The sequence below is a fragment of the Malurus melanocephalus genome, unplaced genomic scaffold, assembly GCF_030028575.1.
Source record: "Malurus melanocephalus ecotype Western Australia unplaced genomic scaffold, MMel_1.1 scaffold_626, whole genome shotgun sequence".
Taxonomy (NCBI): domain Eukaryota; kingdom Metazoa; phylum Chordata; class Aves; order Passeriformes; family Maluridae; genus Malurus; species Malurus melanocephalus.
The window spans coordinates 49,142-76,231 of NW_026623858.1; the positions used below are offsets into that span (position 1 = coordinate 49,142).

The 27,090-nt window shown below is 39.2% G+C and overlaps 1 protein-coding gene and 1 long non-coding RNA gene across 3 annotated transcripts in view; one reads left to right on the plus strand and one right to left on the minus strand.

Moving 5' to 3' along the window:
* The window catches only part of LOC130583783 (uncharacterized), a 33,313-nt gene extending 16,493 nt beyond the window's left edge, over positions 1-16,820 (minus strand). Inside the window, exon 1 of the long non-coding RNA XR_008966449.1 lies at positions 16,768-16,820. This is a non-coding gene — a long non-coding RNA (uncharacterized LOC130583783). The remainder of the gene's footprint in view (positions 1-16,767) is intronic.
* Positions 15,812-27,090, plus strand: part of KITLG (KIT ligand) — a 52,385-nt gene continuing 41,106 nt past the window's right edge. The window contains exons 1-2 of one of the 2 annotated variants that reach the window (XM_057383358.1): positions 15,812-16,517; positions 16,797-16,879. In XM_057383358.1, the coding sequence (XP_057239341.1) occupies positions 15,827-16,517; positions 16,797-16,879 (774 nt within the window). In that variant the 5' untranslated portion in view covers positions 15,812-15,826. Of the gene's footprint in view, positions 16,518-16,796; positions 16,880-27,090 lie in introns of those variants that run through there. The other variant, XM_057383357.1, reaches the window with a different exon arrangement.

Genomic DNA, 27,090 nt, shown 5'->3' on the forward strand with positions numbered 1-27,090 from the left:
ACTTGTTTAAATTTTAAAGCAGTAAGGGATTAAGAACAAATGCATGCGTTTCTCTTCTTGTTTCACTTGTGTGTAAGTAATTTTAAAGGTCAAGCACAGCTTTTTTTGGTCCCTGAAAAAGCTCTCTGCATTTTCGAAGTTAAAAAACATAGGCCAGATCATCAGCAAATGTAATCTAGTAAAGTTTATCATAGTCAGCACAGCAGGCCAATTTACACTGGTTGAGATTCTGGCTGCTGTTTTGTAACATTCCAGGAGGAAAACATTACAGTGTTTTTAAAGAAATATAACCTGAAAGAGAAAAGACAGATTTCCCTGTTTGAGACTGTGCCAGAGGGAATGAACTCGTAAGGAACATAAATCAAAGCAATGAAAACAGGGAGTTGAAGCCCAGTTCTGGTGATGACAGGTATATTGTTTAGGTTTTCAGCAGAAAGCCAGGATGTGCATATAGGAGCTCTCTACCAAGACAAAGAACATCATAGCTTGTGGATTCCATTAATTCCAGTAAGAATATTGACTTAGTCATTAGAAAAGAATCACACATGCCTCTGACACAGTAGTTTTACAAGCCCTGTTGTGTCCCCTGGACAGAAGAAACAAGCCAGCAGCCTGGAGTTCCCAAGAACTAAACCAGGAGCATCCCAAAGATGACTTTAGAATATGGCACTAATTATACTGTTTTCATCGTAATGTTTGCCATGTGTTTCTTTTGGTATATTAGAGAGGAGCTTAGTTATTAAAAAAAAAAAAAAAAAAAAAAAAAAAAAGTTATAATTCACTTCTTAGGTGTCTTTTTGTTGATTCTTACATGATGATGAAAAAAAAGCAGAGTGATATCCCAGAGATCTCCTTCTGAATATGGCACTAGTGCAGATATGAAAGATGCTTAGGACCTGATGCAAAAGCCAATCAAATTAATGATAGACCTAACCAACAGAACAAACAAGATCAATATTATTGGCCTCATTCTGCTTCTGTGGAAGTCAAGGAAGCAAATTTTCAATGGCAACAACACCAAACAGTACTACCTAGTTTAAAATTCCTCATTATAGAAGCAGAGAATCTCAGAATAGCAGAATTATAGAACCTTGGAATGGTTTGGATTGGAAGGGACATTCAAGATCATCAGGTTCCAACCCCATTCTGTGTGCAGGGACACCTTCCACTAGACTAGGTTTCTCAAAGCTCTATCTGATCTAGCATTATGAAAGACTGTATGAACAAAATGAGTAACTCACTGTTAAAAATTTTTGCTATTAAAATCAGGTTTTAATTCACTTTCCCAGTGCTTCACAAGGAGACATTGGAAGCTCTAGGTGAAGGATTTTTGAATCTGCCTTTTCTTCTCAGCTCCCATGCTGCAATCACTGCCGAATTTTAAGGGCATATTCATGTGAGAACACTTTATTACCTAATTAGGGAAAATTGGCATGTTCAGATGATTATTCTTCTGAGTGACTTTCTGAAAAAATATGATCCTTCTCAGATGGTCTGGTATCATGGGCTTAGGTCAAAACAAATGTTTTCTGTCACCGCTTCCCTCCCATTTCAATGCATGTAAATAGTTAGGTTGCAGTAAGTTTTTAATTTATTTTTGTAACAGAAATGGGCTGTAATCACATTTCAAGGATCTAATACAATAAACACTGATGTGATTACTGTTAACAGAAGGTGAATAGCAACAGAGTAGCAATATAAGGATTACTCCAGATGAAGAAGTGTTGAAAAGTATGGGGACAGACACCCATACTTCATTCCTGGCTGTTTAGGAGATTTCTAATCCCAAATATAACAGCAAGCAAGGACAAACATTAAGCTGGTGTATACTCCACATATAGCAACTCTTTCCTTTGACAAGTATGACCTGGGTACTGGGATTTAGGCCATATGAATATAAGCCCTCAGTAGAATTCTATAAAATGTCAGGTTTTAGTATTTTGCATTTTGAAAGTTCAAAGAATTTCTACACTAGGATAAAAGCAGAGGATGGAACACCACATATATGAATAGCAACAAACAAGCAAGGTTTGGAATGCATCAATTGAATGACATTTTGCAAAAAAAGTACTCTTTCTGCGCTCAGGAGGCATTCCAAATTTCATTTGACATACAAGGCAATTAATTTCTTTTGGTGCATTTATGTTATCATATTCTGCTCTTTGATATCCAGCATGGGAAAAATTCTTTCTGTGTGAAAATTCCTAAAATGAGGGGGTTTAGCTTTGATTCCTGGGGATACTTGTTCTAAGGTGACAATTTTCCTATTCTTCATTGTTTTAACTGTTCAAAATCAAAAATATATCAATGTGACGATTTATATGCTTTTAGTTTTTTGTTTGTAGTGAGTGATACATACTTAGAAACTGTATTTAAAATGTTATATAAATATTTGTATATTGGGGGGAAAACTATGTTCTGACTGAAGTATCTTTTTTATCTCTGTTCCCTTAAAAAACGCTAATACAAAGTGTCAATATGTAAGGAACCTCCAGAAACACAAAGCTTGAGCTATCATTTTAAACCGTATGCAGAGATTACAGCTGTTCTTGCATGCATTTTCTAGCCTATGAAATACTAAATCCAAAGCTATCCTGCCTTTATTAAAATATTTTTAGCATGAAAAAGGAGTCTCAGGAAATGTCAAATCAACATTTAGTTTTGCATTCGTTAGTCAGGACATTTTATCTCTTTATGCATCTGTCCCACATGATAAATGAAAAGGAGAAGGAGTAAATGGACATATAATTAGACATTCAGTACAATTAATTTGTCAAATACATGGAAGTGTGGTTTCAACAGACACATTATATATGCCATTTATTAAATTAAATTCCGGATCATTGATACAATAGTCTAATGGTCACACTTTCTGTAGGAATTTTCCTGGGTTTTTTTTTTATTTAAAAGGAGGAGAGGGTAAAGAATTTTCTGATTTGCAAATTAAGTGGCATGATCAGGGAAAACCCCTAAAATCCATTCTTCAGCATACAAGCAGACCTGAACTTGAACTGCCAGTCTAATTTGAATAGCTAGCAGCCAAGGCTGGCTTCTACTCCACATCAGAAAATGAGGCACCACTACCACCACCATTCCAGAAAGCCAAGTCCATCCTGTTTCYTTTTCTTTCCCATCATTAGAATCTTGCACTTTATTGAGTCTGGAAAGCAGAGACAATATACCCATCCTTCTTCACCTTCAACTTCCACCATCAAGGGTCCAAAAGCTTTAGAGCAATTGCAGCTCTGCATGCACCTCCACAGAGCAGAGCAGGTTTGTTCCCAGCTCATGTTCAGCTAGCATTTCAGCACATTGCTAAGGTTTTCCTGGGTAATACTCATCCCAGAAAAGAAAACTTATTTTTTCCACTTCTAATTTAGACAAACTCAAAGAGAGTTTCATGAGACAAAGGAAAACACTTTTTTTCTAGGCTTAATTGTTCATTTGCAGGATCCTTAGAGGAGATAATAGAATGTTTAACACAGATAAAATAAAAATGTAAAATGAAAGTGGAACATATCAGGCAAGCAGGCTGCTTTCAGCTCCCTGTGTAATCATTATAAACTTGTTTCCACACATCCTGTAGTTGTTCTGTTTGTCTGGAGACAGAGTGGAGCCTCCTTCCAGTATTCTAGCTCCCTGTGTATATAATTCCTTTTCTGTCAAGTAAGAAACCTAAAGACCTAAAGAGGTTACTGCATGCTCATGTGGGCCCAGAATTCTAGAACTGAATGCGGCCATTTGTCTCTTCCTAATTACCGTAAATTCTTCCTTTATGCATTCAATAGAGATTGGATTAACGCAGCTATTCTGTTTAAAAATCAAACCTCAGCATTGTCACTTGCAGTGCTCTAGCAGCTAAATTTATAGTATCTTATCTTGCTGAGGAATCTTTGCTGTGTTCCAGGATCATTTGTTAATGTCACTGCAGCCATTGAAATGGCAGAAGTTCATTATATTGTTATTGTACATGCAGCATAACACAAAACTAAACAGAAGGTCAAATTCTGATCATGTGACTATGTATATAAATAAAGAATGTTTCCACTGAGTAAGATGAAATTGTTGGAATGGCTGGCCAAAGATCTAATTTATTATTGTGGCATTCACAGAAGTAGCAATTAGAAATAAACACATGGACACACATACAGTAACTAGAATATATAACACTATCTTGCTGTAAAATTAGATTTCTCTTAAAAAGCAAATGGGAAAAGATAAACAATATGAGAGGATTTTGCAATAGTTTACAAGAAAATCCAATGTCAGGCCTAAATTGTTTGTAATAAAAACTTCATTTGGCTAAAGAAACTTTTCAGTAGGATGAATATATTTTGCTCTAACCCATTTAGTGCAATTTTGTAGCTTTTTTCCACTACTCCACTGAAATCAAGAGAACTGGCAATTACAATTTAGAATTGAGTGCAGTCCTTTTTAAACCTGTACTTTGGCCAATGGGTTATTGAAGGCTTTTAAAAAAATGAATAGGGGTGAGACCCATAACTAAATTTGTCCATGAAATTTAACCCTGGGTCAGGGATAGGATCCATTTCCAGCACCTTTCTTATTTTTTCAGTTTCTAGTACCCTTCCAGACTCTTCRAGCATTAAAATTGGCAGGACTGCTTGAGGATGCCTGAATATATCTGAAATGTCCRAAGTCTGGCACATGTCATAGCTCCCCTAGACAAACAGAAAATACAGAGAGAAGGGATTTAGACAGTCGAGGATCTAGTTTATGTCACAGCATCTGCAAAGGACCAGTCTCTCTTAATATAAATTATGGACACACTCACACATGTTTTGAAAGATCACTTCTTGTTGGCATTACTATCTTGTAAAAGACAAGTTTGAGATATTTCCAGCTCCTTCCAACACATTTTATTCCATTTCTAGCTTACCCTTACTATGTAATTAGGTATTTAACCCAATTCACTGAATAGCAACGTGTGACATGAAGAACTTAGAACACATACTGATCCTTACAGCAACAAAAAATATGTTCTACGACCTTGTACAGGTTAGGGAAAATTCTCTTAGACTTTATCTCCTTTGTATCACTCACTACATCCKACATAAGATCACATCAGGTGGTTCTATTGTTGAAAGAGCAAACAGATGATTATAAAGGACATCAGTGACAATGCTTGAGAGGGAAATGCTTCTCACTGTAGAGGGGTATTACATACCTGTCTATAGGGGCATGCTGGCTGTTAGTAAAACACAGACAGTAAAGAATTTMATGCACTAGTATTCATCAGAAAGTAATGATTAAGCCCCTCTGACAGCAAGAGAGGGAATTTGTCTCCAGCTCTTGCCACCTTTTATTTTTTCCTACAAGCACAACATATTGTCACCTTCATGGAATCACAGAAGCGCTTAGGTTGGAAAAGACCTCTAAGGTCATCAACTCCAACCATTACTCTGGCATCACCATGTTCACCTCTTAACAATGACCCAAAGTGTCACATCTACACATCTTTTAGGTAGCACTAGAGGTGCTGACTCAACCACTTCCCCAAGCAGCCTTTCCCAGTGCTTGATGACCCCTTTGGTGAAAAAGTATTTCTCACAGCCAATATAAACCTCCCCCTGGCACAACTTGAGGATGTTTACTCTTGTTCTGTTGCTTGTTACTTGGGAGAAAAGACCAACATCCCCCTTGCTACAGATTCCTTTCAAGTAGCTTTAGAGAGCGATAAGATCCCCTCTGAGCCTCCTTTTCTCCAGCCCAAACACCCTCAGCTCACTCAAAAGCCCCTCCTAAGACTTGTGCTCCAGATCCTTCATCAAATTCTCTGCCCTTCTCTGGACTTGCCCCAGCAGCTAAATGTCTTTATTTCTCCAAAATAAAMCTTTTCTACGTGTGTTCACAATTAATAAACTTCTCTTAAGACAGTGTTAACAGAATGCTGCATCCATTATTAAAGGCCAGAACTTAAGAGAACCTCATACTTCGACGGTTCTGCATTACTGCAGGGTGCATGGTGGACTAATTAGTTTATCTGTCTTTTCCACAATTAAAAATGTCTCTGGATTATTAAAAAGCCAGCTGATCTTACCTTATTTCCTTGATAAACTTTTTTTTTTTCACTAAGAAATTTTATTCCAAACACTAAAGAAACCCTCTGCTTTCCATATTTGTGATTTTTGAGATTTAGAATTGGACTCCATATTTCATTTTCCAAAGAAAATGAATGTGTTTGAGAGACTGTCTTAGAGAGACGAATCTGGCAGCTCAAAGCTGTCTATTTGTCACTAGCTGCAGTACACAGCTGTAGAGCTCCAGGATTACACACTGCCAAGGGAACAGCAACCAATTTCAGTGCCAGGGCTGTGAGGCAAGATGTTGGCAAGGATACACTCCTCCTTCTCCTATACAAACGGATATACAGGGAAGGGGACAGCTACGGTTGAGCAGGAGGAGGAGGAGGAAAGGCCATTCAAGCACAGAGGGACAAGGCTCCTGAGGAAAGGCTGACATTAGGAGCAGCAGAATTTGTTCATGGCAACTTTTAGCTGCTGGCTCCCTTCAGATTTAACCACATAATTTCCAGCATCAACCTGAAGTATACTGTCTGTATCACTACATAACATCCTTTCCTCTATGGCAGATCAAGCACTACTTCTTTCAGCCTCTTTTTAACAGGGTATGTTACGATAAAAGGTAGAAAATGGAATTTATATGTCATGGTGTGATTTTCCTGAAAACAGGCACTAAAAATGTTTCATTTCTAGTCTAGAGAAAATATAAATAGACATGTGTTACATGTGTAACTAACAATGAAGGACCAAAATGAAGCTCTTCTGTAAATTCTACAATAATTAAAGAACACGAGGTAACTAAATGATATTGGAAAGCAATTTGATTAAAATGTAAAAGTATTTCTATTTTACAAGATGCATGGTTAGCTTGTGAAATTGATAGCAATACTATAATTGAGTAATAACTTCAGAAATTTTAAGTAAGATTAAAATCAAAAAAATTGCATTACATCTTTTCTCTTTTTCACTCATGCTTTTCTGATGCTTTCTGAAATAATCCTTCACTAAATCTAGAACTATAGGAGAAAACATGGAAAATTACCTTTGTGAAAACAGGTGAGGCTGATGACYATCGGACAGCATTGCATGATGTAGAGAAAAAGAAATTGAAAATCATTTAACAAGGTCTTCCAGAGATGGACACTCTGGGGAAAGAGTTGTGACATGATTCTGTCCTTATAACAATAATACTTTGAATTCATATTACTTCATAAATGAAAACAGCCTGAACTCAATTTCCTCTATTGAACCATTTTTTAAAATTAATTAATTATTGAATGTATTAAAAGAATAAATGTCACAGAATGTATTAAATGAGAATTACCACTGTTACACAAAATCTTAAGAAAAATGAACAGGAAAATACATCATCCTTTCACTATACAGGTGGCACTTTTYATTGTCCAGAGGAAGAGCAATATGGTGGTTAACCCCACATGAAATCCATCTGAGGAATGACTCAGGCTAATTTATATATCATAGCTCTACCTTTTGCATTTTTTAAAAACATGAGAGTTGGGAGAAAAATGCCATCTTCACATTTCTTGATGATGCATCCTGTCAAATCTCMGGGCTTGTGCATGGATTAGCACTGCCATCTTAATGAAAATGAAAATCAAAGTAAAATAGTTTAGTTCTGTATTTTCTTATGCTGTAAGCTTATCCGTCAGTTTGGGGGATTTAAACTATCACACAAAAAAACTAATTTCAAACATTTCTCATCATTGTTACCATTACTCCTGTTTTGAACAGGGTGCCTCTCTGGAGCAGCACTGAAAACACCCTAGCGACCCTGGCTCCTTGGGAAAAAATCATTAACTTTCTATCTTTCCTCTCTCTTTATCCTACAAGGATCCTTTCTTCTTCAGAAGTTTAGAAGCTTCAGGTGAATGTTTCCTTGCAGTGGTAAAGGGTGATGACAGTTTCTCCATGCAGTATAACATCTTGTTGGCACAGCAAGATCTCACTACCTCAGCGAGATCCGAGAGCAGAGGACCTTAGTCAGGGAGAGAAGAATACTACAGCATAAGGTCATTTCTTCATTCTCCCCTTTGTTCTTATCAATAGAATGCTTTGACTGCATTTCCAAACCTCAAAATGGAGGAAATCCCAAAAATGAAGGTTGACTTTCGCAGCACAGGTGCTGTGGCTGGGCATTTCCTGAACATCTGTTTTACCAAACTTTTTTTTTTTTTTCTCAATATAATTTGCAAATACTTTTTATAGTGTGTGCACTAGAAGAGACAGTCCAAACCACAGCTTTAGGCCTGGACTCATTCTCTGGCCCCAGGGTAAGTGGCAGAGGATTGCTTGCATCCACACAGCAAAACTCTCTTCCTTCCCCAGAAACTGCCTGCTGGAAACAGGTCCTGGCTTGTACTCTGCCTCTGACTGAGCTCAGGCCTGGAGATCACAGTGTTGGCTGGACTGAACCCATGCCAAAATGAGCGCTAAAAGTTAAGCTCCAGAGACCATTGCATGCCAGTACTTGAGCTCAGGCTTCGCTTCTGTTTCATTTATTACGGTACATATTGTCAGTAGGCTGAGCAGGAGGATCAAAAAAGCAGTTGGGAAAGGAAAAAGTTGTTTATGGTAAAACCTAACTTCAGACCAAGAACAAGCAGGTATAAATTAACAATGAATATATTAGGCTTCAAATTAAAAGTGGTTTCCAACCACGAGGTGAGTCAAATTCTAAAATAACATTCCCATAGAAGAGCAAGAGCAGGAAGCTTAACTCATTTTATACTGGAAATGGATGAACCTTCAAAAGAAGGACTGAATGATGCAGGTCTTGATGGAACAGGTCTCAATTTAGGAAGTCCTTCTACTCCTACCCATGTTTTAATCCTTGCTACAGTCTTAACACAACCAGACTTTATCAAATAAAGAGAAAGGTGATGGCATAATATGGCTGTGAAGTCACTGTACCTGATACAGTACATCTCCCTTTCTTCAGATTAAATGCATTTTGCAAAAACATCTCAATTTTTCATTGAAGAGTAAAGCCTCAGTTTTCCCTGTAAACAGGGAATATTTATATCCAATACCACTTACACAGCATTTTCTTTCCAAATGAACCCATTTTATTGTGAAACTCCCTAGATTTATATTTACTGTGACTAGGATGACACAGACTAATGCAAATCAACAGATGTAGGCAACAAATCTAGGATCAGAGATATTTATTTCTCATACATTTATCACCTCCAAAATACTGGAATCAAAATATGAATATAACAAGGAGCTACTCGATTATGGCACAATTTATAAACTGTTATTATGTTTGGAAAAAGAACTGTACAAGCAAAATAGAACCTTTTTGAGCTTGTATAGCCATAATTAATGCATTAGGCATGATATCTTGAGAGGCAGAAAAAAAGAATTTTAGATATGAAAAGAGTGTCTTGTCCTGTAACAAACATTTAATTGTACTGTAGTAGCTCAAGAGGATGTATCAGCTTGAACCTGCCTACCTCCAATGCTCTCTGGCATGGTGATTGTAGTGCATCTTCTTTTTCTCATTAAGTGGAAAATGGGCAAAACGTCAGGAAAGTTAAAAATCATATAAATGTTGGGGAAATAATGATTATTTAGTACAGCAGCTATAAGTCCTTGAGATTGCTATAGGCAGCATGTTTTGCCCTCTCCTTGGACATACTCCATGTAAGCATGAGCTCCCGTACCTTTGATTAGTTATTCCAGTGCTTCTGGTATTCCTGCTTAAGAAGTGATGATAAATCTCCATGTTCCTTCATGACTGAAAGCCTGTGGATACTGAAACATCCCTTAGTATTACTGTAAGGATAAAATTTCATCCCTAGAAGTCCTATTAACTACAGCACCTTGAAGGATTCAGTATCTGTAGTGTACAATAACTGCTCTTTTTTCATTCAACATGTCCAGGAACACTCCACAGCAGATGGCTGATGGACTTCAGCAAGAGAGTTAGGAGTTAGGAGAGCTAGGACTAATAACTGTATCTGCTCTTCAGAGAGTCGAGTACTGCTCTCCAATCCTCCAACCAATCCGACACAAAAAACTCTGTGAATAACAAAAACACCGGGGTTTGTTTTTTTTTTTTTTTTGGCTGGGTATTCCATCATTTCAGAAACAGAAAAATGATGTTGCTTGTACTCTGGTAAATTGAGCCATGCTAAACACTGTTGAGCATAACCACTAGAAACTATCACAGCACGGTGTAGACTTGGAAATCAGCCCGTTGTCCATGCCCAGGTATACTCTGATCTCTTTTTGACTGAATGCCACAATCAGAATTGGATGGGCACCATTTATCCCTGTAACTTCCTTCACCATAGAAGGAAACAGGAGGCGTGCCATCAGAGTGTCCCTGATCTTTCAAAGTTGCTTTCAAGAGGTGATTCTTCAAAAGAAAATGTAGTGCTTTTTAGTGCAATCCCAGATTCTGACCCCTCTTGGCACACATGTGAAGAAAACTGTGCGAGTTAAGACCAAAAGAATCTTTGAAATGCTGCTGTCCTCTGATCTTCTTGGAACCTTACTGGCTGCGATATTTTACAAGAGTTTCAAGGAGCTTCACATCTCTGCTAACACATGTGAACACGGGGAGGATCATCAGAAGCCAAGAGAGGATTGCCAAGGATCACAAAACTTCAGCAGCATCAGCTTTTCCCAGGTTTTGTTCTCCAAGTACCATTTTTTTTTTTCTGGCTGAGAATTCACCCATACCAGTGAGATCTTCAGAGGCTCATTTTAAACTGGTCTAAAACTGTAGCATATTGAAAGAGTGGTAGAAATAAGCYTTCATGTAAGTCAGGTAATGGTTACTTACTTTTTAGAATCTACAACTATATTTTTACTGGCTCTGATTGCGTTTTAACAGCATCAGTGCAACTTCCTATTTTGGGCTTGTCTTCCTTGCCAGAAAGTTCTCTTAGTAAAACAGAGTATCCTTTGCATGCTAATTAAACTGTCATTTTACTGGAAAGTAGACCAGTAAAGACACCAATAAACAGAAACACTTTTAAGCTTTCAGTAAAAATCCATCAGTCCTTCACTCCATCAGTATTTCAGACCAGGATGGTACTCAAACAAGCAAAGCCCACCTTCCTCCTACTAACAACAAGGACTACACTCTAGCTTTTTCTACCTGCTTGTCTCCATAGCTCCTTCTGGGCAAATAAATCTCACACACAACCATAACTCCAGCCTCCTTCACTGGCATTTCTTTAACAGATTTCTAATAGTTTGAAGTCCCCTGGCTCCACTCCTACGATGCACTGCTTTTTTCTTCCTTTTCCTGTATATAGATGGGTTTTCGAGAAGCATCATAATGAGATACTGAGCTACTCATTCTGTCATTTCAATAAATAATTGAGTTTCAATCCTTTTTTTTTTCCTTTGAAGATATCTCTGTTCATGCAGAATATTGCATTTTTCCCCAGATGGTATTAAGTCCTGACCAGTGAGAGAGGCCCCTGCTTGAATTAAGGTACAAAAAGAAACCTATGCCAAATTCAATAGTACAGATTTTATTTATCAACGAATGTGAATTAGAGAGATAGATAGAAAGAAAGAGAAAAGAGGCAAGGGGTGGGAGGAGAGAGAGAGAGTTCAAGCAGAAGACAGTCAGCACCCATGGATCCAAAAGTGTTTCTGTTCCTTCTTTACYCTGGGCTTCTCAGTGGAGGGGGTTCAGAGGTCATTCAAAACTTCACTATTTATATGTTTTAACAAACAAAGTAATTAAAGCTCTTTGGCTATACAGTTATCTTACTATATTGGTTAATTATTCTCTCATTTCTAAAGCTAATTAGTCCCATGCCCAGTGTTTTCTTCTGAGCCAGTGGGTTTCTTGAGTCGGTGGGTTAAGAGTTAGTGATTACTATCTCCCCTTGCCATGATTACCTTTTACCCAGTCAGAGCTGATTTCAGCACAGTGCTGAGTTGGCTTTCCTTGCGCTCTGTAAATTCTGCATTCTTTATGTCCATTATCAGTGATAGATCCTTTTCTCCCAGCTTGTTAACTTCCTAGGTCTGAGAAAATGCCTGGACAACGCCACCATCCTTTTCTTATGTCAACTTCCCTGTGGTGGCTTAATGTACAGTCTAAGTTCCAGGCATCCACAGAGGCATATTCAGGGGAGCTTCAGTGGTTGGTGGTCGCAGATGCCATCTATCACTTAACTTGGGGTGATCTTTAACCAGTGATATGCATATGAACAGTTGCCTCTTCAAACAGTTTGCCACAGTGGGAATTTTTGTCCGGATGCATTAACCAGGATCTCGCCTCAGGCAAGCCTGGAGTTAGTGCTGTCCTGTTGCTTCACTCTGCTTATTTCATGGCAAAGTCCTTCTCTGGCCTTAACAGTATTTGAGACAGGCAATGGTTCTCTTTAAGTCCTTGCAGCTGGTCTGCCAATTTGCCTGGCAAATGAATTGTGATTCCACCATATAATATCTTCATTACCCTTAAAATCCCATCTGTACTAATATATTATGAACAATCAGTTTCATGGAAACTGCTTTTCACGAATCAATCTTTAAAGCCATGTCATGTGAATTTAAAAAAATACACCTGAATCCTGTGCTCTTCTGGTGCTCAATGAAATAAAAAGTGGCTCCATAAAAAGTGGTGTACATGTCCCTGTGCAGGAAGTCTTGATGGAGTCAGTGAGTAATCACTGACCAGTGATACTGAACAACCACAAACGGTCTGCCTGTCACTTGTATATATTATGATGCTTAGAAGAAACCAACAGTCCCTTTGGCAACTTATGTTAAGCATAAGGCTCAATTAGAAATTCAAAATATGTACTTTCATTGAATATTAAATATTGGTTGTGGTTATACTCTGGGATTAAAATGCATAAATTCTCAATCACAGAATAACACATAGAATGTTTTGTGGTATCAAAGATAGAGAAGATCTTTTAAGGAGATGATTATCCCAATGTACTTCCTCAATGTCAAAGTAATTTATGAAATTTTCTGTGGGTCTTGCAGGATTGCAAGTTTTTTGGTTTTTTTTTTTTTTTTTGTTCTTTTTTTGTTTGTTTGTTTTTTTTTTTTGTAGAGAATTCATCCTCTACAATCAGGTACTCCTGTAAATAAAACCTAAAGAAGTTTGAGGCCATCTTTTGAGTTCCTTGGCTCTACCTACCTTAATTTTACCTCTAATTTTTTAAATCTGTGTGCCTGAAATAGGTTAGGAATGCTTGTACTTCATTCTCTTCATCCTTAAAAAAGACTGGGGAGAGGGGATTTAACTGATCTGATGCTACAGGCCGGGTCTCTGTGCCAGTAAAGCCCCCACATGCTCAGAGTCTGTAACCGATTAGACGGGATTAGTGCACTATCTGTCTAATACGCACACACTGGTGCTTGCCTTCACAGCTTAAATGGTCTCATAGGAGACATTTTTCATTTTCCAAGCTAACACAGGACACTTTTTAATCCAGCAATCTCAGTGGCTGAGGCTGGATGTGATCCTGTATATTCCCAAATTCTTGCTGTTCCAGCCAGCAGCCAAGCCATCCAACAGATGGAATGGGGTCATTCTTCTCTGAGCTGAGGCCATGGAAAGCACAGCAGATTCTTTAAAACTCCAGAATAAACAGCCATTTCTCAGCTGGAAAAGATGGCGAGGCTTTTCCATTCATGCTAGACTGGAAAGGCTTAATTTTCAGTTGCTGGTGTTTCCATACAGGCTGAACAGTATTCATGGTGAGAACAATCCTGCTGAATGTGTGGAACTAAATGCTGTGAAGAGCTGGGATGACTAACACTGTTTTCCATATTTTCCTTGTGAAGGAACAGGTTTTCATAAAACTATGACAGGGGCCTGTTTTCACCCTCAAGCACTTAGAAATGCAAATAAGGTAGGCCAACCACTGAATGCGGTTTGCAGTAGTGCTTTGGAAACCTACCAGTCAATGCACTAACGGTCCGTGGCTAATCAGTTCTCACCTGGGAAATCAAGAGCTGGTACTGTGTTGGAGATGGGCAAGACCAATAAAAACATGCTTTCTTATGGGATACGRCAGGAGTTTAAACTATTAAATTCTGAATTTCATAGGAAAGATTTCGCAAACCAAATTGTGGACAGTGTCAGCAGTAATACACTTGTAAATAGCCAACACAAGAGACAAAACAGGCACTACTCTGCTATAGCTGATCTTGGTAAAACACAAGGGTAAGTTCAAGAAGTCAGATCAGGGATGGAGAGAAAAGGTGCATGATGTAGTAAAGAAAGTAAACTATGCTCAAGAGTGTTATTCTCTCTGCACAACTATCAGTAAAGTAACTGGATACAGGGTAGCCCCTAAGGTTTTCCTGTCATRGCTGATGGTGAACTGTGATGGACCTCAGCACGGAGAAAGACCAGAGGAATTTTCCATAAGATAGGTAATTGCTGTCACAGACAGCTCTTCCACACTTTCCAGGGCTTCTCCACAGGAGACTAAACTGGTCATCTGTTCTAAGAAGGAAATGTGCCATAACATTTTTATGTCTTGACCCTATTTGCTAAATGTGTAGACTGTAAAAGATTTGGCTGATCATTGCTAGATGATACACAAACTGTCCTTTCAGTGAATGAGGTGCTTGATTATTTTTGTTGTTATAGGCTTACTCCCTTTCACTGCTTCTCTATTGCTTTAGAGGAAGAAACTATTACTATATGCATATAAAAGTCTGACAAAGCTCACAGGGAAACCTAAGAATTCCAAGATAATTCTTCACAGTACTAATCATAAAATGAAAAAAAAAAAAAGAAAGAAAAAAAGGAATTAATCCTTCAGTACTGTAAAAGAAAATTGAAATTTTTGACCAATTTTTCTGGACTGGAAGCAGAAGCAAAATGATATTCGATGTTTATCTCCTCTATTCTGAAATCCAACTATAAAGCAAAGTTGGAAATGAGTTGAAATCCTTTCTGTATGTGAACAGCACACCTTTACTTTGGCAGAAATCTAATATTTTAAAAATTTATCATTAATTCTAGGTAAAAACAAAACAAAYTTTTCTAATGAAATGTCTTTCAGGTGGCTTCCCTGTGCAGTCTTGAGCATTCCCTATGCAGATTAGCATACCTAATCTCCTTTAGGAAATGACCATTGACTGGGGCAGACTATCCTTTCTTTGTGTTAACATTTCTTAGATTTTCACCAAGAATTGCTCTTTCAGGAAATATTAGTTCCATAAACTGCTCTACATTCCATTTAATTCACATTCAAGATTTAGTCCACTTAACCTTGGGAGTCTTTTCCAAAGAGGACTCAAATTCTGTGGCTACTGTTGAGATGGATTGGCCAGAAGAATCCAAGAAGTAAAAGTCAAGTCGCTTTTCCACACCCAACACTAATGCATTATTTACATGGGATGCAAATTATAATAGCATGTGAAAAGACCTGCAGGATCACCTTTGCAGAAGCGTTAGGAGGCACTGCTCAACAATTTTTCTGTCTGAAGAAGGTAAAAGGAGTTTCCAAGCTCCAGCTGAAACGCTTATCCCACTGCTTAACTTGCATTCACCGATTATGGGAAAGCAGCACTGGAATGGCAATGGCAAACCCGGGGCTGCCAYCTCGGCTGTCGGCGCCGCTGCAGCGGCCGCTGCGCTGAGAACACCGGGCACCGGCTGGGAGTCCCGCCACCCTCCGAGCCCGCTGCCCTCCTCGCCGCGGGCCGAGGCGGCGGCCGACGGCGGGTTCAGCCAGGGGGGGACCCCCCTTTTCACCGTGGGTGGGGGGACCCAACCCAAGGGCTTGGCTCGGCGCCCGCCGCCTGGTTGACCTCGAATGCCGCGGCGGCTTCCCTGCACTCAGCCAGAGCCCACCGCGGCAAGGCCGGAGACCCCCCCCCCGCTCCACCGCGGGCGACCGGGGTCGCCTGTCCCGGGCACTGCCGAAATCCCGGCGCCCTCTGCACCCGGTACCCTCTGCACCCACTCCCCCGGGGCCGGTACCCAGCGCCCTCCGCCCCGCATGCCAACACCCCTCCCGCATCCCCGCCCGCCGCTGCCCGCGGCCATCCGCCCGCGGCCCCGCTCCCCTCCGGCGCTGGCGAGGGGCAGGCTCTGCTTGTTCCTGCTTCCAACTTCCCCCGAGTTAACTCGGGTTTCCCCCGCCCCGCGGGGTCTGCCTGGGCTCCCGGTTCTCCGGGAGGGCGGGAGGGAGGGGAAAGGCGTGTCCTGCCTGGGCTGCCGCCGCCGCCGCTGTTGGAGGCAGATCGGAGATATAAAAGGACCTGGCCAGGGGCCGGCGGTGGCATCAGTAGTGCGGACGCTCAGGCCGTGGGGAGGGGGCGCAGCGGGGCGCGCGGAGCGGCGGCGGGACAGGCGGAGGCAACGCGGGGCTCGCCGTGGGCAACCCCAATGCGTGGACTATCGGCTGCTGCATTATGCTGGAGCTACAGTTCCGCTGAAGGGAGTTTGCACACGGCCGGCTGGGCTGGACTGCAGCGCTGCCATTCCTTATGAAGAAGGCACAAGTGAGTGCGGCCGGGCGGCGGCGGCGGGGGGCGCCCACCTGCCCGCGGGCGGGGCTGTGCCGCCGGCGCGGAGCGGAGCGGAGCGGAGCGGAGCGCGGGCCGGGGCAGCCGCCGGGCGGGGAGTGCGCGTCCGCGGGGGCGGCGGCTCCCGGGCTGTCCGAGAGCTGGGGGGTGTCCGCCGGGGGTGGCAGCCGCAGCCGCCGCCGGGGAGCGGTTTGGGGGAGCGAGGTTAAGGGGAGAAAAAAATTACCGCCCGTTCTTGCCCTCGGCGTTCCACAGCCCGTGGAAAAGTTGCACCAAGCGACCGGAGCGGCTGCCGAGCCTTGGGAAATCTCGGAAGGCACTGGGAAAATTTGCCGTAATAAATCAGCTATCTGTGTAACCCCGACGAGTGCGAAAACACGAAATAATCGGGGGCGTGCGGCGCCGGGCGGGTGCTTTGGGAATCCCGGCATTCCGCCCTTCGTCCTCCCGCATCCCGCCGGGAAGTGCCGCTCGATTGCCGCTGCGAGGGTCCCTGCCATTATTTCTGCAGGTTCTGTAGAGATTGCAGTCGCTATGCCTTTTTCAGAAGGAATCAGAAGGATAGGCATGAGAGGGAAATTGTAACAAGAAGCAGCTCAAGGAAACTCTAAAGGGAGAAACTTTAAGGTTGGACTTCGCAAGGTGCCCGATACCCTCTATCCTGGCAGGCCCCAGCGAGAGCCGGGACTGCTCCGGGAGAGAACAGTGCATGGACAGGCACACCGATACCTTCTCCGCTGGGGTTTTTTGCCTCCCACTTCGTTTCTGGGTTAGAAGAAAGATACTTTTTGCCTTCATCTGTTTCTTGGCAATTGCTGGGTCACCTACGCACCAATAGCCTGAAGACGTTTCAGCACGCAGTAATTGAAAAAGACACAAAGCATATTAAATGTTTGGGGGTTTTTTTTGTTTGTTTTTTTTTTTTTTTTTTTTTTTTTTTTTTAAAGACCTTACTGAAGTATTTTTGGTAGTTAAATATTTTTTCAAGAGATAGCAGTAATTAGAAATATTCACTTTCTGAAATATTTAAATCTCACCTGACCAAACGACTGGAAAATCTACCCATGTTTAAGAGCTTAACACTTGGAGACTTAATTTTTGTGATGCTGAAGTACAGCAGGGTTTTATCTTAAATTATGAGCTCCAAATTTTAGCAGTCTGTATCCATTATTGTCATTCCCATTAGATTACTAAAGATTTCTCGTACCTCAAAGATTTTGTTTCAGACCCTGTATACAAAATTCTTTAAATATGCTGAATAGATTAGTAATTGTGGAGGGCCTCTTAAAGTCTGAGAGTCTCATGTGTGCTTAGCAATATGCACTCATTTAATATTGGAATGGGTAGCAAAAAAAGTTGCAAGATGTTATCCTAGCCCATGAAAGCATACAAGTGAAGGAAAAATGTTCAGCAAACAAATGAGGATTTATGAGTGGAAGCAGTCAAGCATTTTATTACATTCAAACTATATACTTTTAAAAATCAACAGAGTACCCTTGCAAATTAAGAGCAAAGCAGGAACAATCCCTCTCTTGCAATAAACTGGGAAAGACAGGCAGTTTTGGCATTCAGGACCATATGGCTTGACTCAGGAGCTCACAAGCTGTAGCCTGTGAAACAGCTTCTTGTCATGGTGGTGAAGCATCTGTCAGCCTTCAAGCCGTTATACTTCCTGCTTTTTGGAGGCAGTGACAGACTTCTAGTTCTCTGAAGGGTTGTTTCCTATATTTGAAGGAGTGGCAAACAAACCTGGTACCAAACCACTAATCATTCCCAGGGGATCGGAGCAGGAGATACTTCAAGAAGACTTGCCATTAAAACCATGAAGACCCTGTGCAAAGAAACAGAACAAGTCAAGTGGGTACAAGAAGGAGGACTTAAAGCACATGGGGGCATTTGACACATTAAAGTAAATCTTAATCTATATGCTCACCTGGGGCTAGTTCTGTCATTGTCTAAATTGGTAACTGTCATAGTGAAAAGAACAAGATTGGAAGACCAGAAGTGAATATTTCTTATAGCAAAATATTCTGCAATAGACATAGTGCAGAAAGCAAGAACCATGAACTCACTGAGCCTTGCAAACACTTGGTGATGCTTGGATATTGCTTGAAATAAATCAGGGATGTTGATCTTTGAGGTAATGTTTCACACATAATGTATAACTAGTGCAGCTGAAGGAGTAGCTGAGTCATACATCAGTACAACGAAAGTGCTGAAAGAAAAGAGTCGTGCTGAAAGAAAAGAGTCGTGCTGAGCACTAGAGTCAACGTGAGCAAGTTGGTCCGTTTATTTAAATCAGTCTAAGCCTGAGAAACCACAGGAACTGCAGAAGCACGTTTCCCAGCAGTGTCAGTCCTAGAACTTATGTTTATGAAAGTCTGGTTTGATGGATATATAACCCCCCTGTTTTAAACATATCAACACCTGGATTTTTTTTTTTTAAGTCATGATTTCTTCAAAAATATGATTAAGCATTTAGGGTTCAGTCATACRAATCCTTTTTAAATGGGGCTATTTCCATGAATTAATCTTATTGAAGGATTACTTGGATGAGATTATTTGTAGGCTTATATACTTAGTAATTAAAACTATTATCAGAAGTGAGTTTATGGCTTTTTGCATGCTAATATTACAACAAATAAAGTGTCACTCATACCTGGACAGCCTTTTACAATTTGAATAAAACAGGATGAGTGATGCCAGTGTGATATGATCTTGCAAAAACATGTAGTAGTTTTCTGATTTGCTTGTCCTTTGTATGMTTTGAAGACAATCTAAATAGGATTAAGTTACTAAGAAATATGTTGCAAAGAAGGGTCACCTATGGGGTAGCTCTGGAGGCTGATAAGGTATCACAGGTACATGGTTCAGGCACTTGATCTCCTGCAGTGAGTTAGATGCACATCCTCTCACCTCAGTATTAAAAGTGTCTTAGATCTCAGTGCTGCTTTCTACCTCTGAACGTATGCATTATTGTTGGCAGTTAAATTACCACCTTAGGGTGTCCTGTCTGTATGTTTGTGTCACTAAAGTGGAAGCCTCTGTAGAAATTATTGTGGACTGGTTCCTGGAAAAAGAATTAGTACTCAAATTGGCAGTTCTAGTCTCATATCATCAGGCTAAATAAGAAATGCAAATCAGATACCTGACATGTGATAGCTTGGTGTGAGCTTGCTTTTAGGGGAAATAGACTTCTGATCAGTCTTCTTTTCTCATTCTGCAAAAAAATGATCACTAGACACTGGAAGACATTGGGAGCTCTTGGTAGGTATAGATCTGCTGCTCATTAAATAGAAAAAGAGAATTTGCTGGAGCCAGAAAGATGCTGTCCTATTTACATTAAACAATGGATGGACTAAGGTCTCCTGTGTTCCCCTGATTTTGACTCTGCTCAAGGGAAGCCAGTTTGTGAGTGCTGCAGCTGGAAAGATCATCCTGGAATAAAGTRTTGTATGAAGAATAAATAGGAGATGACCTGAAAGAATTAAGGGTGAGGGTGTATCTTGTAAGGCATGTTTAGTGATTCGTTTATTTATTTTCTTCACCTGCTTGTATTATGTGCTTGCAACTTTTTATCTCCATGAACTATTTGGCACTTGGCTTTGTAGTTTAAAGTGAGGCCAGTAACTCAGTCTTCTCCTGACCCAGTTCTGCCATTGARCTGAAATCTAGTTTTTCCCTTTATGTCAGTCCTTCAGGTACAGTTCTGCAAGCTGACAGTACCGTTCTCCAAGTTTTGTTATGTGATTTAATGGTATGCTGGCTCATGTAATCACCATATTGTGTGAAAGTTAAGAGTTGGCAAGATGCAGCCCTTGGCTTCGTATGGGCAATGCTCAGTATGCAGTATGTAAACACAACACCCATTTATTAGAAGGAAGGAAAAATCTCCCTACGCAATTCCATTTAAGTGTTGTGGGAGCTGACATGAAAACGAAAGTGCTTGTTCTAACCCTGGTCTTTGGAGTGCCAAACCAGAGATTAGTCAGCCTTTTAAACACACTGTAAAATAATTTGATTTTTGTTGGCTGTTTTTTTTTTTTTTTTTCCATGTGTTTGTGGGAAAAAGGGATGGACAAATGTGAGTGTCAAAGTGTAGTGCTTCTCTTTAATTTTGTTGTTTGGCCCATTTTGGCATTGGCTACCCAGTCATATGTAAACCTGCAAAACTGACTTCTCATAAATATTACCAATGCTGAAACAACTGACTGTAGGGCGCACATGAAGTACAGATTTTTTTTGCTGGATAGTTTTACTTATTGACAAATGTGAATAATATCAGACATCTATTAGTATGTGAATGAAAATATGAGAAAACAAGAAGAGTGTTATTTTATTAAAGCTGGTAGCATGTATAATATCAGAGGTCATTGATAGTGAGCTAATGAAGACATTAATTTTACTGAATGTCTGAATAAAAGCCAGTTTAGGAGTTCAGATTAATGAACACTTTGGATCRTATTAGTATAGGAAATAAATTGTCATCTAATTTCCTACAGTTATCTAATAATTACCAGGTGAATGAAAGGTWACTGTTTCTGTTTCAGCCATGTTTCAATTATACAAGGTGGATGGATGTTGTAATGATTTTAAATCTCGTTAGGAATTTTCTGCTCTATATGTATTTTGCCATTATTGTTGCTCTATACAGCAGACCTAATTTCCTAATTTTGGGTGAAAATAGCATCAGGTCTAAGGTATCACTACAGACATTACCTGAAGAAATCCCTAGTGGTTCCCACTGCTTTGCAGCCATGTTTTGGAGCACACTGTTTTGCAAAGTAGGAAGGGGCGGGGGGGGTGAACCCATAGCTTCCAGCTATTTCATCACCACTTGAAGCAGCAGTAAAAGTGAGACCATGTGATGTGGGTTTGGGGGCACTGAGTACTGGCTCCTCTGTTGCAGGGCAAGTAGCTGACCACTGCTTCATAGTGGTCAGTGCTCCTGGAAGGATCTCCCAAGTGGGTCYTCTGGAGGGTCACCTTTCACTTACCTCCCGGCTCTAAACTTTCAGTGCTGCTAAAGAATGCTTGTAAGCATTCAGGGACTGCAGTATTTGGTTAGTTTTCTTCACTTTTGTTACAAAACCTACTGCATGGAGAAGATCAAGTTCAGGACCCTCAAGATCAAGCCAAAAGAGCCACCCTTTCTCCCATCTGTGATTTGGTGCCTGTATAACAATTATTCACACATAGTTGTTAATGTTCCACTGAAACATTTCTAGGAGTTTACCTGGGTATCTCAGCTCTTCTACCTTCACTGGTTTCTCAATAATTGTGGGCAGCAGAGCTGGAAAGTCAGAAAGGAATGTGTCCTGGCAGCCTTGGAGCTGGGCCCGGCTGTGGGCTACACACTTCAGCCTACACTGATGTTCTGCAAAGTCTGCAGGTTTAGTCTGGGCTGTCACAAAAGGATGCATGTACAGTCTGCAGAGATTATCTCTGGGTTTGTGAACAACCTTGATTCAGTCCAGACTGAAAAGCTAATCTAGAAAAATTTATGTAAGCATACTCACAGTAGTGAGAGAGACTCACATTCACATACTTTATTGGCTAGAATACCAAGTCTCTGGGAAGATTCTGACTATCTAGTTTATCTTGTTGAATCTGTTCTGTTGAAGGTTTATTTGTTCAGTCTTGAGGGTGGCTTACATATGAGCTAAGAATGTGGGGCAGACTGTATTTCAGACCACAAGTCCAAATTCACAGATTGTGAATCATGCCACCCTCTGAACCACCGTTCAGAAATATTTAAGCATTTTCAAATCAGTCTGAAAATCTCAGTTTGTCTGTTGTATCTATTCTTGTAGCTTGGCCAATCCCATGTGATTGAACCTGGCTTCAATCACCTTAACTGTCTTAGCGACAATAAACCCTTATGCAGTGTCTTATTTAGCAGGCCTTCTGCCTTTCATTTGTTCTGTTACCATCAGCTCCAGGAACAGCAGTTCACTGACAGTTAAGGCCAAAGATAAAATTAGTCCAATTAGTTCTGTCATCTCTTCTTTAGATATACTTTGAGAAGTTTTTAGAAACATGCTAAATACAGCTTTTAACACATACTGTTAAGTATGTGCAGTGTATTTATCGTGAATCTAGATACTGCATTTGCTATGGTTGGAATATCTTGATGTATTCAGCATGACTTGTACTGATAACTTTCCAGTGTCTTTCCTCCTAAATGAATTACACTGTTTTGTAATTTTCCTCATTAGTTTGTGCTTGCTTGGTAGCAGCAGACCAAGGTATATTTTCCTTTTGTGTTTGTAACATCATACATCATAGCTGAATGGATTCTTTGGTCTGTTTAGTAACACATGAYCTCTAATTACTTTTGGAAAAAAGTTTTTCTGGCAGTATAAGTCAGACTGTAAAACTAAGTTGTGCATGTCCTGGCAATCTATCTCTGTTTAAAACAGAAAATGAATTCTGTGCAAAGCATACAGCAACTCTTTTTTTAAGAGTTGTTCCTGAAAAAGAATAAACTTAATGATGTGTGTACAGCACACACTGAAAATGTGTAATACACTGATAAAAAAAGTTCATTAAAAAGTTAATATATTTAGACTTCAAATGTTATATTATCTATAAGATTGATATAAAATAATATACAATATAATGYTTAATGTTGTACAATGCCTGTGAATGTGGAGTGTTTAAAGTGTGTAGGGAAGTTTTTTAATCCATTTCATGTTGATCYAAAAGAAATTGCTGTCTCTTTATGGAGATTTCATAATTGTATAAAATGGGAGTATGATATCAAGRTGCTGGCTTATGAGGTCTAACCGAAGCAAGACACTAAGGAGTCAGGCATGATATATTTAAATTAATAATATGCTGTATGTATGCAAAATAATTCACTAAATGAAAAGAAGTGCTTAGAAATTTAGGGAGGTTGAAATTTAAACATGCTAATAGTCTATTGTAAGAAAGTCCTAAGTTCCAACCCTCTAATTTCCACCCTCCATTTGCTCATTATTAAGTGAACTCAGCAAAATTTGTCTTTTGCATTAAATAGCAAGCAGACTACATTATGCATTATGTCTTTAAACTGATACAGATCTGAATGTCAATTCTTCTTGAGATTTGTTTTTCTTTTACTACTTTGAAGCATGCAGGAATAAGAACATTAGTCAGCCAAATGAATTTAGGAAGGTTGTATAACACTGCTTGGCACCCTCTTTCCTTGGATTAAGAAACATGTTCCTTAATAGACAAAGCTTTTGGTGGTTATTTTATAATGGAGGGAAAAATATATCTCCAGTATTCATAATTGGTGTAATTTTTGAGTTACTGTAGTTCAGCAATGTGTGTATTGCATTTCCATTCTAACAGCAAAAACTACCAGTGCTGTATGTGACACCAGTTTAAATGATTCTGATAGGCATTGCTTTATTTTCCAGGAGATGCAAACCTTTCTTATAAACTCTAAATTTAAATAGTGTCACTGAAGATGCTTTGATCTTCTGTATTATAATCCCTGGCAAAGAATGTGTCCTAGATTTGCTATGCAGTCTCTGAAAATTCTGCCCATAATTGTAGTCTGTTCCAAACTTGTTCCATTGATAGTGTAATACTAGGCCATGTTTCAGGCTACTAAATTAAGTGAAAATCTTGCTATTTTTAATGATTGATTACAATCTCAAGTCAGATGGTGTTCATAATACTYGATCCATTTTCTTCTGGATTTTTTTTCCTACCATTATATCTCAAGGCCACATCTGAAAAATGACTGTTTATCCTTCAAGTTCTTCTCTTCTTCTTAATATGGAAAACTACCTTCATTTCTTTGTTTACCTTTCCTGGTCTCTGCCGTGTTTAAGTTGATGTTTTCGCCTCTGACAATAGAACTTCAGCACATCTAGAGCCCACAGTACTGAAGATGTGTGTGTCAATGTCTTGTTTGCTCCCATATATCTGAAACTTCATCCCCAGTGAACATTCTCTACATTTTTTATAACATTTTTATTTCCCATTACCTTTTGGTGCCCACTTCAAATATTAGTCCGCTTAATAACCTGTTGTTACTATATTTTGTATCATCTGTAGAAACAAGGTGGATCTTTGGACAGGATTAGAATGAATCCATTGCTCCCTGGAATATGTTGGGTTTTTTGTATTATGACACTTGCAAGCTATTATTACAGTTAGGAAGAACCCTCTGAAATACCGGTCTGCCATGTCTAGAAGTGACAATACTTTTTTTCTCTGTAAAGTCAGTCATTTTCTTAATATATTGAGAAAATTCTTGCTTTTTAAATTTTTTTAATTTTCATGGTCAAATACTTATTGAGACCAAAAGTAATTATTATTGCTTTCCCCTGTACCCCTCAACTTTTTTACCCAACCAAGTCAAAAATACCTTATTTGGTGCTTTGATTTGACCTCTAAAATGTTCTGGCCTACTAAGCTCTTTAAATAACTGAAGTGAATTTCTATCTTCTCTTTCTCCTCAATGCATTAAAAARATATCTCTTCTCAAATGCAGATTTTAGGGATCAGCTAAACATTTGCCAATAATGGTCAGATTGTCTACGGTATTCTTGGTCATTTCCTACTGTAACAGAATATTGTTGACATTTACAAATGGCCTTAGACATATGTGAAGTTAATCTGCTTTTAGCCTACTAAAATCTGGTTTATTGCTATYGAAACAAGTCCATTGCATCCAAGAATGTTATTTCAGTTACTGTTGAATTAGTACCTATTCAAAGTGCTAATTGTCAAACAATTATGTTCTTTTTGGCTTTATCCATTATGATACAGTCATTTTCTTAACATACATACTCTACTACTTATTTAAAAGTAAAAGTCACAATTCCTATAAAACTGGGAAGATTTTTTTTTCTTGTAAAAATTGCCAAGTGTCACTCAAGTAAACTTGCTAAAAATTGTATCAATTATGAAAATGAATAAGTCTAGTCTTACTGTAATTTTAGAGTGTTGACATTGAAAAGAATATGCTCTGTGGAGATTTACACTTATCTTCTCAACAATGGGTTATATTTTCTATGAGATTAATTATGGAAGCCAAAGAAATTTCATAATAGGCCAGGGAGATTAATGTGTCTGCTTTAATGAGAATGATCCTAGGAAGCATTTGAGAACTAGGTGTAAAAATAATCCAAGAAATCATATTATATTGTGTCAATATTTGTATGAGTTTCTCTATCAACACATCTGTAACAAGGATGCTGTTGAACATATACCAGAATAATTTCACTACTGCAAGCTGCCATTTTTTCTAATTCATATGAATACTTTTGACCAAATGTAAAGCTGTGTGTCACATTACAAGCAATTTACAATACCATTTTAAAATCAGTAACCCCTGTGAAAATTATCAGCAAAATTAAAGTGAAATAATTGTTTTTTTCTAAGTGCTGCGCTCTGTTGTATTGTTGCAGATGCTGTGAGGATAMTTAATATTTTGTATCAGTTATTTAAATTCATAATACCATGTTATTGGTGTAATAGAGTTATGTTTTATAGACATTTCTAATAGGTATTTCTATTTCTTCAAAATTGTACAGACTTAGGGAGCATTTTTATTCTCAGATTTTTTTTTTTTTTTTTTTCAGTTATATTTTCATTTCCATAGTCATACCAAGCTGTAAGCTGAGTGACTTAACTTCTTTTGGAATGCTTTCCCCAGAAAATTTCTGGGTTTTTTTTTGTGGAAAGCCACAAGTAGAGCTTCAGGTTTACAATTAGATATTTACAGTTCTCTCTAGTTAGCATAAGTCAAACAAAAACATGCAGACAGCATTAGAATGCCATTAGTTCTGTGGTTGCATTTCTGTGATGATGAAGTTAGCTAGGATTTATCTTACGTCTCTTTGCTGAAAGTGGAGAGTGCTTCCATGTTGATATATGTCATAGTAATGTGCCTGCTCTTCCTGGACATGTAGAAGAATTGTGGGGAAACACTGGAATACCAGAAATAATTTGATGGAGTTTGTAGTTACTAGTCTATACAAATCCCAATCAAAACCAAAAGCAAACAAACAAACAAAAAAAAAAAAAACAAAACAACCCACCAAAAAAACCCTCTAAACCCACCCACAAACCTCCAACATATTGAAAATGCAGTTTGTGTGGACAGATCTACAGTTTGCGGCAGGATATAAATTGTCAGTTGGGTTAATTTTACAGCAAAGGCAAGGTGATTATCATCACTTCATTGAAAGAGGTGAACATGGAGGGTTTTTCATTTTCTTAAATAAATAGTAACTCTTAGCACACTAACTCTTAATCCTTGGCTTTAGAGTTCATGAATACATCCAGAGTTGAAAAGAATTTTTTTACCGGCTTGCTTCTATTGTTGCATTTCTAGCAGATCTTGCTGTATTTAATTCACTTAGTAGAAGGCAGATGGGAACTCTGTATTAATAGAGTTCAATGAAAGGAATAAAAAAGCCCAGTTCCTGTAAAAGAAATGCTTTCAATGCACTAATATTTGTATTTCAAAATGGATGAATAAGGAGAAAGAATGGAAATTACTAATTTAGATTCTTAAAAAGTAAAGATCTAAGAAAACGTCCCT